The 12,707-nt window shown below is 39.6% G+C and overlaps 1 protein-coding gene across 1 annotated transcript in view; it reads left to right on the plus strand.

Annotated features, from left to right (window-relative positions):
- Positions 1 to 12,707, plus strand: part of TAFA1 (TAFA chemokine like family member 1) — a 459,830-nt gene that overhangs the window by 352,142 nt on the left and 94,981 nt on the right. The window contains exon 2 of the mRNA XM_058562656.1: positions 5,778 to 5,918. Coding sequence (XP_058418639.1) covers positions 5,778 to 5,918 — 141 coding nt within the window. The remainder of the gene's footprint in view (positions 1 to 5,777; positions 5,919 to 12,707) is intronic.

Raw genomic sequence — 12,707 nt, forward strand, 5'->3', positions numbered from 1 at the left:
ACTTGAAAACCTCTGAGCAAAGGACTACAGATGTAAGAGAGACTTTTCCCATCAAAGATCTGATATTTTTACCTTGTCAACTCAAGTCAGTGGACCAGGGTTCCATGGTCAGGATAGACTGAAAGATTAAATTGCTCTGATTGACTGTGGCTAGGTCAGTCACAAATGTAAACCTTGGGAATCAAGAGATTTGGGTATGGCGGGGCCAATCAGACTTTCTAAATGTTAGGGTTCTGTGGGCCTGCCAGACCTGATTCTGGACTCCACATTGGCGTACCTGAGCAGTAGCTGTAATTGAAGCCATAGTTCAACTTGTCAAGACCAGATGAGCTTGTTATTTAGAGCAATACCTCCCTGGCTTCCAGTGTGCAAATCCATCATCTGTGAGCCAGAGGAAGATGTGGTCTGGGTCATTGACTTTATATACAAGATTTTAATGAAAATGGAACACTTGTCAATTTCCAGTCACCAAGCTTTCCTCTTGTTTTCAGAGAAATGGCAGCATGTGTGCCATGGTGGGACTGGGGAGAGAGCACTGTATATGGGGTCAGAGGATCTGGGTTCTGGTCCAGATGCTGCCATGTACTTGCTAGGTAAAATGTGGGCAAGCGTTTAAGTCTTGATCTCAGTTGCCTTCTCTGAGTAATCATAACCTCATTGGGCTTTTGTGAGCATAAAATGAACTGAGGGTTTATAATGTATCTACCATGGTGTCAGACATATAGGAAATATTCAATAAATGGTTAACTCCTATAATCCTATTATTATTACCATTAGTTATGTGGCTGTGTCGTTTGGCTGCTCTAAGTCTGCATCCTCACTAGCAAATGGTGATGACAGTAGTCCTATTTCTATCTTTGAACTATTTTGCCGATTAAATGAAATATGTATTAAAAGTACTTTTTAAACCCTAATAATAATATGCCAGACAATGTTTAATAAATAAAACAATAAGAATCCCTGTCCTTGAGATTATATTCCAGTGGGAGACACATAGACAGTAAGTATAATAAATAAATAAATTATGTGCCATATTTCAGAGTTACAGGTACCCTGGAGTTCGGGGCGGGGGTGCTTAGAACAACGTAAGGGAGATCATGAGTGCTGGCTCAGGGAATTACGATTTAAATAGGGTAGTCATGTGGGCCTGTGATAAAATAACGTGTGGGCAAAGATATGGAGGAGATGAGGGAAGGAGCCACAGATCTCCCAGAAGAGTGTCCCACGTGGTATGTAGTTCAACTTGTCAAGACCAGACAAGCCTCTTGTTTAGAGTAAGCCTCCCCTGGTTTAGAGCCACCCTCAAGAGGGATCATGCCCACATGTTCAGGCAATAGCCTGCAAGGACACCAGTGTCCCTGGAGCAGAGGGAAGGAGAGAGTGGTGGTAGCAAATGAGGTCAGAAACAGGATTTAGGGGGGTAGGGGCAAGGTAGATACTTAACCTTGATAACTATCCTAAGCAAAGTGTTAGACTTCCTTCCGGAAGTTTTTCATCAACAGAGAATAACTACTTGTGACAGGATGAAAAAAAGCATGAGTTTTGGAACCCATCACAACCTGGGTCACACTCGTGTAATTCTGGGCAAGTTATTCAACCTCTAGGAGCATCATGTAAAGTGGGGACATTGCCTTGTACAGTTGCTGGGAGTTTTATAATTAACGTAGATCAAGTTCTGAAAACAGTGTCCAGCACCCAAGTCAGAGCTTCCTAAATGTCAGCGAGCACTGCGACGACACGGAACTGTTCCTCTGGCTCACCTACAACAGTGCTGTGAGGGACTGTCTTGGGACCTGCGTGGCCACCTTGTCTTCTGTATTATTTAACTCAGTGCAGTAGCTCAGACGATCTGGCATGTCTGTCACCATGTCTGCTGGCTTGACTATAAATCAAATAAAATTCAAGATACGTCCTGGGAGCTTTCATATGCCTTGTGCTATTTTCAATCACAAATGTTGCTCCAGTCTTGTATTAAAGCCAAGTGGTGACTTTAAAATTAGTGGTCTTCTCGTGAAGTAGAGAACCAGCTATTCCTGACTTGACTGAGGGTACTTGTAGCTGACAATTATAAGCTAAAGCGACCTGATGGCAGGTGTCTGGGTCAAAGAGTGCAATGTGCAATTAGCCCCATTGTTCTATTAGCTCTACTCCCAGTGATGGGCGTATGGTGAGAGTGAGAAACTCTTCTCAGGATCCAAGTTCAAGCCTCCTTACTTCCTGCTCAGAATTTTCAATGGCCTTTGTTTTCCTTCTGCTTTGCCACCTCACACTTCTCCAACTGCTCCTGAACAGAGAGGCCAGGGCGGTCACTCTAGAGTAATATCCAGATCACATCACTCCTTCGCTTCAAAATCCCCAATCGTGCCGCCTTGCAACATAGGATCACACCGAGCCCTCTCCAGTTAAATCCTATCTCAGGTCCTTAGTTCCATCTACTCTAATGTGTTTTTAAAAATGCCCTGATCAGCTCCTTAGAGAAATGGTTGATTCTACGACTGGGGCAGGAAATGTACAAGATGAGCCTGGAGCATCTTGTAGGGCCAGAAAATAAGGAAGTCTTCCCCACCTCTAAAAAAGAGGGACCCAGAAACCAATTGAAAGAGCTCACAATGGCCAAAGCTGGAACACTTTATTCAAAAAAATGAATAACATAGTATTGGATTATAACCCAAAGTATAAAGCATATGTCCGTGAGTCCATACTGATATAAATGATTGAATAAGTAAATAAATGGGAGAAAAGGGACAAATCTGCCATGCAGAAGAATTCCCAGTTATTCATGTAGATTTCCACCTTAAGGAGATGGAGCTTAACTCCCCACCCCTTGAGTATGGGCTGTGCATAGTGACTTCCTTCCAAAGAGGACAGTGTGAAAAGGGTTGAGGGGAGGGAGGAGTAACATTACAGTGGAGAAATCTGACAAGCACTACCTTGGCCAAGTGATCAAGGTCAACATCAACAGTGATCAGTCATGTTGACAGTATGTATCCCTGATATGATGTGATGAGAATGACACTTTACCTCTGTGGTCTTCCTCCAAAAACACATGACCTCAGTCTAATCACGAGAAAAGCATCAGATAAATCCCAGTTGAGGGACATTTTATAAAATACCTGACCAACACTGCTCAAGGCTGTCAAGGTCTTGAAAAAAGGAAGCAATGTCTGAGAAACTGTCACAGCCAAGAGGAGCCTAAGGAGATAAGACAACCAAATGTAATGTGGTATCCTGGATGAGGTCCAGGAACCAAAAAGGACATTAGGTAAAAGCTAAGGAAATCTGAATATAGCGTAGACTTTAGTTAATAATAATGTATCAATAATGGCCTATTAATGATAACAAATGTCCCATACTAATATGTTAATATTAGGGGAATAAAATAGGAAATAATAGGGCATGGCATATGTGGGGACTCTCAGCAGTATCTTCACAAATTTTCTGTAAATCTAAAACTGTTCTATAATTAAAAGATTCTTTTTAAAAAAATGCTCCAGCCTCTCACATTAGTGAATTGTTTCCCTTTCATCTTTGCCTTGTGAAGCCTCACCTTTCAACTCATAACTTAAGGAGCCTTCCTAGATCTTCAAAAATGAATAGGTCTCCCGCTCTACTGATGTCCACAGAACTTGGTACTAAATTATAGTGTTAATTTTAGTTAATTCACTTATTCTTTCTTTTATTCATTCAACCAACAGTTATGGAGCACCAGTTGTTAATGTTAGGGCTGTGAGGAAACATGCAACAACCCTGACCCTGACCAAGCTTACAGTCTGTCTGGCCTTACAATGTGGTTACAATTGCAAGAGGAAATGTGTAGGGTGTTCAGAGAATGAACAATGATGAAGGCGAGAGGACATTCTCTAAGGAACTGACCTTTGCATTCAGTTCAAAGGAGAGTTAATTGGGTGAATGCATTTGAGTTGGGGATGAAGGATGGAGGGATGGAAGGTAGGAGACAGTATTCCAGGAGAAATCGTATTTGCAAAGTTTCTGAGGCAGAAAAGAGGGTGGCATCCCCAAAGAAATATAACATCAATGTGACTGGATATTTTTATCATAGGTAGCATATATGGACTTTTTACTATGTGTTAGGCTCAGTGCTAACCCCTATACCTGTATTTTCTTGGTTTATACTCACACAACCCTAGGAGGCAGGTGTTATTTTTATTCCCATTTTACAGATGAAGAAACTGAGGCACTCAGGTAGTAAGTGATAGAGCTGAGATTCAGACTAAAACAGGCTGGTTTGAAAGCCTAAACTCTTCCCTCCCATTGAGGGAGGCAGGATTAGTCTGCCTTAAGTCAGAGATTCTTATGAGTGTTTCTTTCATATGAAACTAGGGTTTCTCAACCTGAGCACTATTGACATTTTGAGTCAGATAATTCTTTGTTGTGGTGGGTCTCCTGTGCATTGTGCAATGTTTAGCGCCATCCCTGGCCTCCACCCACTGGATGCCAGTAGCACCTACCCTCCACCAGTAATGACAATTAAAAATGTCTCCAGACTTTGCCAAGTATGGTAGGGAGAGAGAATAGCAAAATCACCCCACCTCCCACCTCTGCACTGAGAACCACTGCATTACACTAAAAGTTCTCAGGACAGGGTGGAGCTGTGTCTTAAGTTTTTCCTCCTTCCTTGTTCCCTTCCTCCTTCTCCTCTTTTCCAGTGTTTCCTAAGTGCCCACGATGGATGGGCGGATACATATCCCTTACGGTTGATAACATGGTCACTTGTAGATAGTGCCTGCTTAAGAAATGCTTGCTGAACTTCTGCCGAGTGCATCCTAAACGCCAAGAATCCTAGATGTTCTCAACCCATTCTTGTCAAATGAAAAACATTCTTCCTGCATGCAAAACTTCATGCTGGGAAAATAATTCCTGGTTTGTGATTGCTTGGAGAATCTTTTGTGTCCCTGGAGAACTGACCTAGCTGATGTCCTGCAGGCTGGAAGGACCCACCTGCATGCTCACCAAGCTTTAGAGAGACCCAGCAGTGCACCTGTTAAGAACCGAGTGGAGAGTGACAGACGTTAGGTGGCCAGTACATGTTGATGAATGCATGGCTGACCTGGAACACAAGTAGAGTCATGTGCCTAGGTCTGTAATTTTAGATGTCATTTAAAGCACAGACCCATTTTCTCCAGTGATTCCTTCTATCATTTTTGGATGAGATCTGGATTTGGGAAATGACTCTCCAACGACATTTTCTATTCAGCCCCCTGAGAGTGGGCAGGCAGTGGGAGGGAGAGCTAATTTCTGGGCAGTTTTCCTGCCTCTGCAGGTTCTGTATCACTGGAGTGTCAGTTGCTTGTCATTAGCGGGAGCTCAGAGAATTCTAAATGCAAAGATAACACAGGAGTGAGCTCCCAAAATATAATGCATTTCAATCACGGAGCATCTTTATTTTGTGTTAGCTCCAGGCATTCACTGCTCCACTGCCTCTCAGTACATGCAGCCAGGACCTGTCACCTCTTGAGAGCTATTCATTGGTGCTCTTGGTTGGATTTGAAGTGTAGTACTGTAATGCCTGCCTTCTCCAAGATTACACATACCTTGTATATAATCTTGTATACGTGTATACATACACCATGTGTATATATGCATATATATATACGCATATATATACATAGTGAGAAAATCCCTTAGTAATTATACTTCATGGAAACTATTTCTATAATTTCTCTCACTTTCTCTAACCCCTCCACACATATTCCCACAGGCCTGAATAGCCACTGAGTCATTTCTGATCAGTATCCCTGTTCCTTCTCTCTTGCCAGAAGGAGGGACATGTGAAGTGATAGCAGCACACAGATGTTGTAATAAGAATCGCATTGAGGAGCGGTCACAAACAGTAAAGTGTTCCTGTCTACCTGGGAAAGTGGCTGGAACGACAAGAAACCGACCTTCCTGTGTCGATGGTAAGTAGCTGGTTGTACATTTCTCTCTAAGTGTTCACCACGCATAATGTATTCTCTTGTTTCATCTAAATACGGTTCAGGATAATGAATAAGGTGCATCCAAAGTGCTGGAAAGTTATACAAATGCCAGCGCTCAGCATAGAGTTTGAATTCTTGTGTCTCTGGCTTTGGGGTTTTCAAATAATTCTATTTTGACATTTTTTAGAGAAGATTAAGTACAGGAATTTTTTCAAGTCAAGAAATTTGAGGGTCCAGCTCATTTGGGAAGTGATTTTGAATTGAGATGACAGATGATGATGATGGTGATAATAGTGGTAAAGATAACAATATCCAACATTCATTCAACACATATTTAAAGAGCATTTACTGTATATCAGGCACTGCTCTGGGTGCTTCCCATACATTCATGAGCAGATAGAAGTACCTTGAGTTTTCACCGTGTGCCAAGCACTGTCCTAAATACTTCTCATGCTTTATTTTATTTATTCCTCCCAACCATCCTATACTAGTTATTTATTGCCATATGACAAATTATCCCCCTAACACTTAGCAGCTTTAAAACTGAAAGCATTGTCTCACAGTCTCTGTGGGTCAAGAATTTAACTTAGCTGGGTGGTTCTGGCTCACAGTCTCTCCTATGGTTGCAGTCAAGATATGAAGGCTTGACTGGTGCTGGAGGATGGTTTTAAGATGGCTCACTCACATGGCTGTTGGCAGGTGGCCTCAGTTCCTTGCCACGTGGATCTCTCCGTAGAAGCTTGGTGTCCTCACACCATGGCAACCGGCTTCCCCCAGAGTGAGTGAGCGAAGAGAAAAATACAGAAGCCACAACGACCTTTTATGATCTAACTTCAGAAGTTACACTTCATTGTGTCCACAATATCCTATTGGTTATACCAGTAGCCCTATGTTCAGTGTGGGAGTAGACCACAAGGGCCAGGAGACCAGGAGATAGCGATCATTGGGGCAGATACACTTTCTCTCCCATTTTAAACATGAAGAAACTAAAGCTTAGAAGAGTTAAGTAATGTTTCGTTGGTCTCATGGTTGGTAAGTTGAACTTGACTGACTCTTGAGCCCAGAGTAACTGACTCTAATACCAAGTCATGACCGCTATCTTTAAAACAACTTTAGATGCTCTGTTAAAAAGTGAGTCCAAGGTTTAAAGTTACCAAAAATATCTCTCCCCATCTTTATCTTTCATAATTTTAGAACCAGGTGTGAGTTAATCTTCAAATTCTCCAGTAAGAAAATCAGAACTCAGAGAAGTGAGCCCATTGGTCAAGGTCACATAGCAGGAATTAGAACCTGAATCTCTTGGTTCGTTGTTCTGCCTATAGATATAGATGAGAAAGAATACCTTCTAGATTGGCTTGTGTTATGTGTTTTCATTATGAATCATTAGGTGGTTAGAAAGAGAAACACACTCAAGCTAGACCAAGTGAAGAGGAAGTTATTTTTTAAGAAACAGAGGAATCACAGGGAACCCAATTACAAGAAATTCAGCCAAACCTCGTGGGATTCATAAATTCTTCAGGCAGCTGGAATCTTATTTTCTTTGTTTCTGATCTTTGTCTCCCTCATTCTCCCCTGTGTGGATTGGTTCCCTCTTCAAGGATTTTAGCTTTTGGTCCCCTATAACTTAGGGACTAGTGTGAGGCTTTTATTTCCATGGTGCCAACTCCAATCTCACTCAGCATCATGGTATAACCCAAATATATTGGAATCAATTCCTGTGTCTTAAATGCATTCCCCAAAAAGACTAAATATGTTTGGCCCAGCTTGAGTCACATGTCAGCCTTTGCCCAATCAGCCACAGCCAGAGGGACAGACTCACGTGGCATGTACAACTGCCCATTCTGTACCACAGGAATGTCAAGCTTTTTTAAAAGGATGTGAAAAAGCCAGGTTTGGAAATACACTGTGATCAGTAGTTCTCAATCAGGGAAAGTCTCAGGGGTCATTTGGCAATATCTGAAGACGTTTTTGATCCAGACATTTGTTATGACTGGGGGAATGCTACCGGCATCTGGTGGATAGAAGCCAGGGATGCTGCTAAACATCCTACAATGCACAGGACAGACCCCACAACAAAGAGTTATCCAGCCCCAAATGTCAGTGGAGCTGAGATTGAGAAACCTGCACAATTATTAGTTACTTGTTCTAGATCAGAGTCAACACAGTAAGGCAATTCCAGTGCAGGGAAGGTAGGCAGCTAGACTAGAAGAGCCGTTTCACCCGTTTCACAGAGGAAACTCTTGGCGCTAGAAGCCAATGAACATTATAAAACCATGATAGTTTCTCACGTTCTCTGCCAAAGAAAGCATTGAGTTTGTAAACTATAAATCTTCATTTTGTTTCCAGTTCATTTTTATCTCTAATGATCTAGAAATAGAATTGCCTTTAGGATTTGGATGCAAGACACAGAGAGCAATGCACTGTCTATGCTGGCAGCGGGGGAAATGGCATCTGGCCTGAACTTTCTGTGAGAAGTGAAGTCACATATTGGTAACGTTTTGTCTCTCAGAAGAAGTTTGTTTGACTTTGGAAACTCTGAACACTTTAGTGTGGTAGGTTCAGACAAGAGGCTGTTAGTCTCTATCTTTCAAACAAAAGTCAGTAAAGTATATAGTAGTCTTTAGTTTCAAGCTGATTGTTTACAGTTTCCATAGCATTCCTCCAAAATCCTTCAATCCATTGGCATGTATAGGCAAGTCTATGTGTTGCTACGATCAAAATTGTTTTCATGGCCTAGATCTCTACATGTAAATTAAATATGAAGTGTAGATATAAATTAATACTTCAAGCGCAGTTATTAAGATCACGAACTGTGAAATTAACAGACATGAGTAGAATCTCAGCTGTACCAGTTACTAATAGAATGACCTTGGGCAGGTCACATTTGCTTTCTAACCTGTTTCCTCTTCTGTCAAATGGGGATAATAATTGTTTCTACTTCAAAAGGTTGTAGTGAGGATTAAGGAAATCATGTGTACAATGTGCTTTGTATAACGTCTTGTTCCCATCAAGTGCTTACTAAATGATGGCATCTATTTCCTGTTTTACTAATATGTGTGGGTAATGCTTAGAGACAAACATTGTTTTACAGAGTTTTGTTTCATATTAATTCAACACAGTGGCATTTTAGGCACCGTCTTTTCTTGGAACTGCTTCTAACTAACTATGCTGGATATCACTAATGCTGGTAAGTCACCTTCAGGAGTGCATGTTTATTATAGGAATTTTGAAAACTACAGAAGTACATCCATACATTAAAATCACCCACGATATTATTGCTTAGAAATTATCATTGCTTTGTAAGTAACACGTATATGTCCTTCCAGGCTTAACCCATTGTTAAATAAAACTTACATAGTATGTATTTTATGGAACTAAAATGTTGTAGTACTGTTTTATCAACAGTTTGTTTCATTTAATATATGATGAGCATTTCCCAACTTAATACATACTCTTCAAAAACATTATTATTAATAGCTACGTACGATTTCAGGGGTGGATACACCACCATTTATTTAACTATTCCCTCCACTTTGGCACATTTACTATGTTTTGTGCATTTTTCTTTCTCAACCTAAGAATGGATAGAAACCAGCTTCTCTCCGTGACAACAGTTGACAATCCATACACCACATTTGTCCTAAACATATTCTGTCACACATAGCACATTTCCTGTGGTAAGTATTTCAATTTCTGTTGTTTGCTTTCCTTGGAAATTGCAGGTCATTTGCCTTCTACAGTGTTTTCAAAAACAGAGGAACAGTATGATTTTAAAAAAGCATATATTGGACTGTTTCAAGATTCAAAATCTGAGACCAGATTATGTAAAATGGGATATAGATTTTGGGGTAAAGATACTTAGCAGCTTATTCAAAAGTCAAACATATGATATTTGGAGAAATTTTTAAGGAGTGCACTTTTAGTTTAAAAATGATATTCTATTGCCTAATAACTAAAAACACCAAAATACACACTCAACAACGTAAATGATTGGATAGTCATTTATAAATATTTTAAAAAGCATACATTTGGACTTGTGCCTAGCACTATTCTGAAGGAATATAAGTCATTCCCCTCTAATTCACACCTTGTTGTGTTTTATTAATTAACCCAAAATGAGGTGGGAGAGAGCACCTTATTCGATATCTTTGGTTGAGACCAGCTAAAAATATAATGTACAGCCTTTCTGTAATCTCTAATTACTTCCCATGCACTAAAAGTAAAAATCAAAGACTCATAAACAAGAAGATGATGACTCAAAACATAACTATTTATTTAAGGGAAGAATTTTTCCAAGCAGATGATGTAAAACAAACAAAAATAAATTTCTAGGGAGCTTATTATTCTAAGTGATCTATAATGGCATAAAAATAGTATCAATCTCAAAGTTTTAAAAATAATGGGATATAATTAATAACTAATGATAACAATAATAAAAACAATGGCTAACATTTTCTTGAAGGCTGATCATGGGCCATTCTTACAAGTCCTTCAAATCTGTACATTCATTTAATTCTAACCCCAACCCCATAAGGTGTATCCTTCTATTATTTCCATTTTATCTATAAGAAAGAGACAGAGATTTAATGATTTGCTCAAAATCATGCAGTCAGTAGTGGCAGAGCCAGAAGATCAGCCTGGGCTATCTACCTCCAGGGCCTTCCATTTGTCAAGCATAGGCAAACCAGGATCTAACATAAACACATGTTATATTCCAAAGGTTTTCTTGCAAGATACCAAAATATATGAGTGAGAAGGAGAAGAAAGTTCAACCACATAGATACAGTCATACATTGCTTAACTACGGGATATGTTCTGAGAAATGCATCATTTGGAGATTTTGTTATTGTGCGAACATCACAGAGTGTACTTACACAAACCTAGATGGTATAGCCTACTACACACCTAGGTTATATGGTACTAATCTTATGGGACCACCATCATATATGCGATCCAGCATTGACTGAAAGGTAATATGGCACACGACTGTACTGATAGAAACATCCAGTACTTTGGGCAATACCTGCCCTTTCCCCTTATGTATCATAGAGATGATTGATTGTCCTTCCTAAGGTCATTGTCAAAAAGTAATTAGAAACTTTTGTGTAAATAGTTTTTTCAGTTTTATAGGATGATTGAAAATTCATTGTTTAAGGCATGAGGGGATAAAAAGACTGTATTATTGGGAAATTTTCATGCAGTTTTCTCTATTTAGGGTTTTATTCTTGTATAATTTATGTCCATTTCTAGGTTGGACAAACATGTGAAATAAAATCATTTCAACTACTGGTTAGTAGGGGAGGTCCGTTGGAATACAGTGCAGGTTTTAGCATCACTCTAATTAAGAAAAACCTCCATGATAAGTTCATAGGCCTTTCCTTCTCACTCAGTGTAAATTATGATTATTTCAGTGACTCTAATTCCTAGCAAACTTTACCTGGTGTTCTTGTCTTCTTCGACTAGATTACCAGCCAGACAGAGCAGTAAGAAGAGGCCAGCTTACATTCCAAAACTTTCTAACTTTCATAGCTATGGAAACCCCAGATTTTTTGTTTTTAGCTATTATTGTACAGTTAATATAATGAAAAAGTCATCATACTCCTGGCTATTTCTGTGAAGAAAAAAACTCATAATATATCAGGACACCGCTCCTGACTCACATACTAGCCTCCAAGATAAGAACAAAGAGACAGAAAGAAAGATACATGAGGACTCATACCCAGGAAGGCAGACTGACTTACAGGGAAGGAGACAGACTAACAGGAAGAGAGAGGGACATACAGAGAAAGATATGAAGGAGAGATCAGAGAGAAAGTGTGGTAAAAGAAAGAGATAAGTCAATAGACACACAGAAGGAATATTAAAACATCTATCCACACTATGGCTTGATTCATTTTTCCAAAAAAGCTATTTGTATTCAGTGTCACAGTTTATAACTAATTTTAACAAAATAAAATCTTTTTGTTAGATTGAGATAATTTTTTTTTCAAGTTGTGTTATATTAGATTCCAGAACCAGAATCTCTGCAAAAATTGCTTCTGGAGACTGCTTCTTTAGAAAATACATGATAAAATTTTCTTAACTACATACCATCATATTCCCTAGAGATGGCTGTGGTGGAGAATAAGGTCTGAGAGCTGAAGGAAATTTGAAATTCAGTAACAGTTTTCTGTAGCAGAGCATGAAATATATATAAGAAAGACTGCATATAATAGCCCCTTCTTAGGCTTCCAAAACATGATACTGTATTAAAGGGTCTGAGAAGTTCTGCAGATAAGAAACTTGTTGAACTTTAACCTAGTATTTTCCAAACATTTTTTGACCACAGAACATTTTTCTATGTAATACTCATTCACATCCTGCAGACCCAGTGTTCCGTGAAATGGACTTTGGGCCATGCTGGTATAGACTATATGGACTATGTTTTTGTTTTTGCTTCTAAGCATGATTTTTAGGTTTTCCAAGACCAACTGATAGTTCCTATGCCAATAGCTCAGTGTTTTTCCTAAGACTGACTGACCACACACTGCACAATGGGTCCTGGTAGTAATGTGATTTATAATACCTCAGTGACGTGTCAGGCTTGACTGCAGTTTGGAAATCATCTAGGGACCTTCCAGAGCAAACATAGCATTGAAAAGCTGAAGCCCTTATTTTTACTCACAAATATTAAACATTTTAGGGGACAGGGAAGATGACCTATTTTTGTTCTGCCATTTGTTACGTGTCGTCCACACACAAAGAAATACCAAGATAATGAACTGCCGCGGT

Source organism: Diceros bicornis, chromosome 2 (assembly GCF_020826845.1).
Source record: "Diceros bicornis minor isolate mBicDic1 chromosome 2, mDicBic1.mat.cur, whole genome shotgun sequence".
Lineage (NCBI taxonomy): Eukaryota > Metazoa > Chordata > Mammalia > Perissodactyla > Rhinocerotidae > Diceros > Diceros bicornis.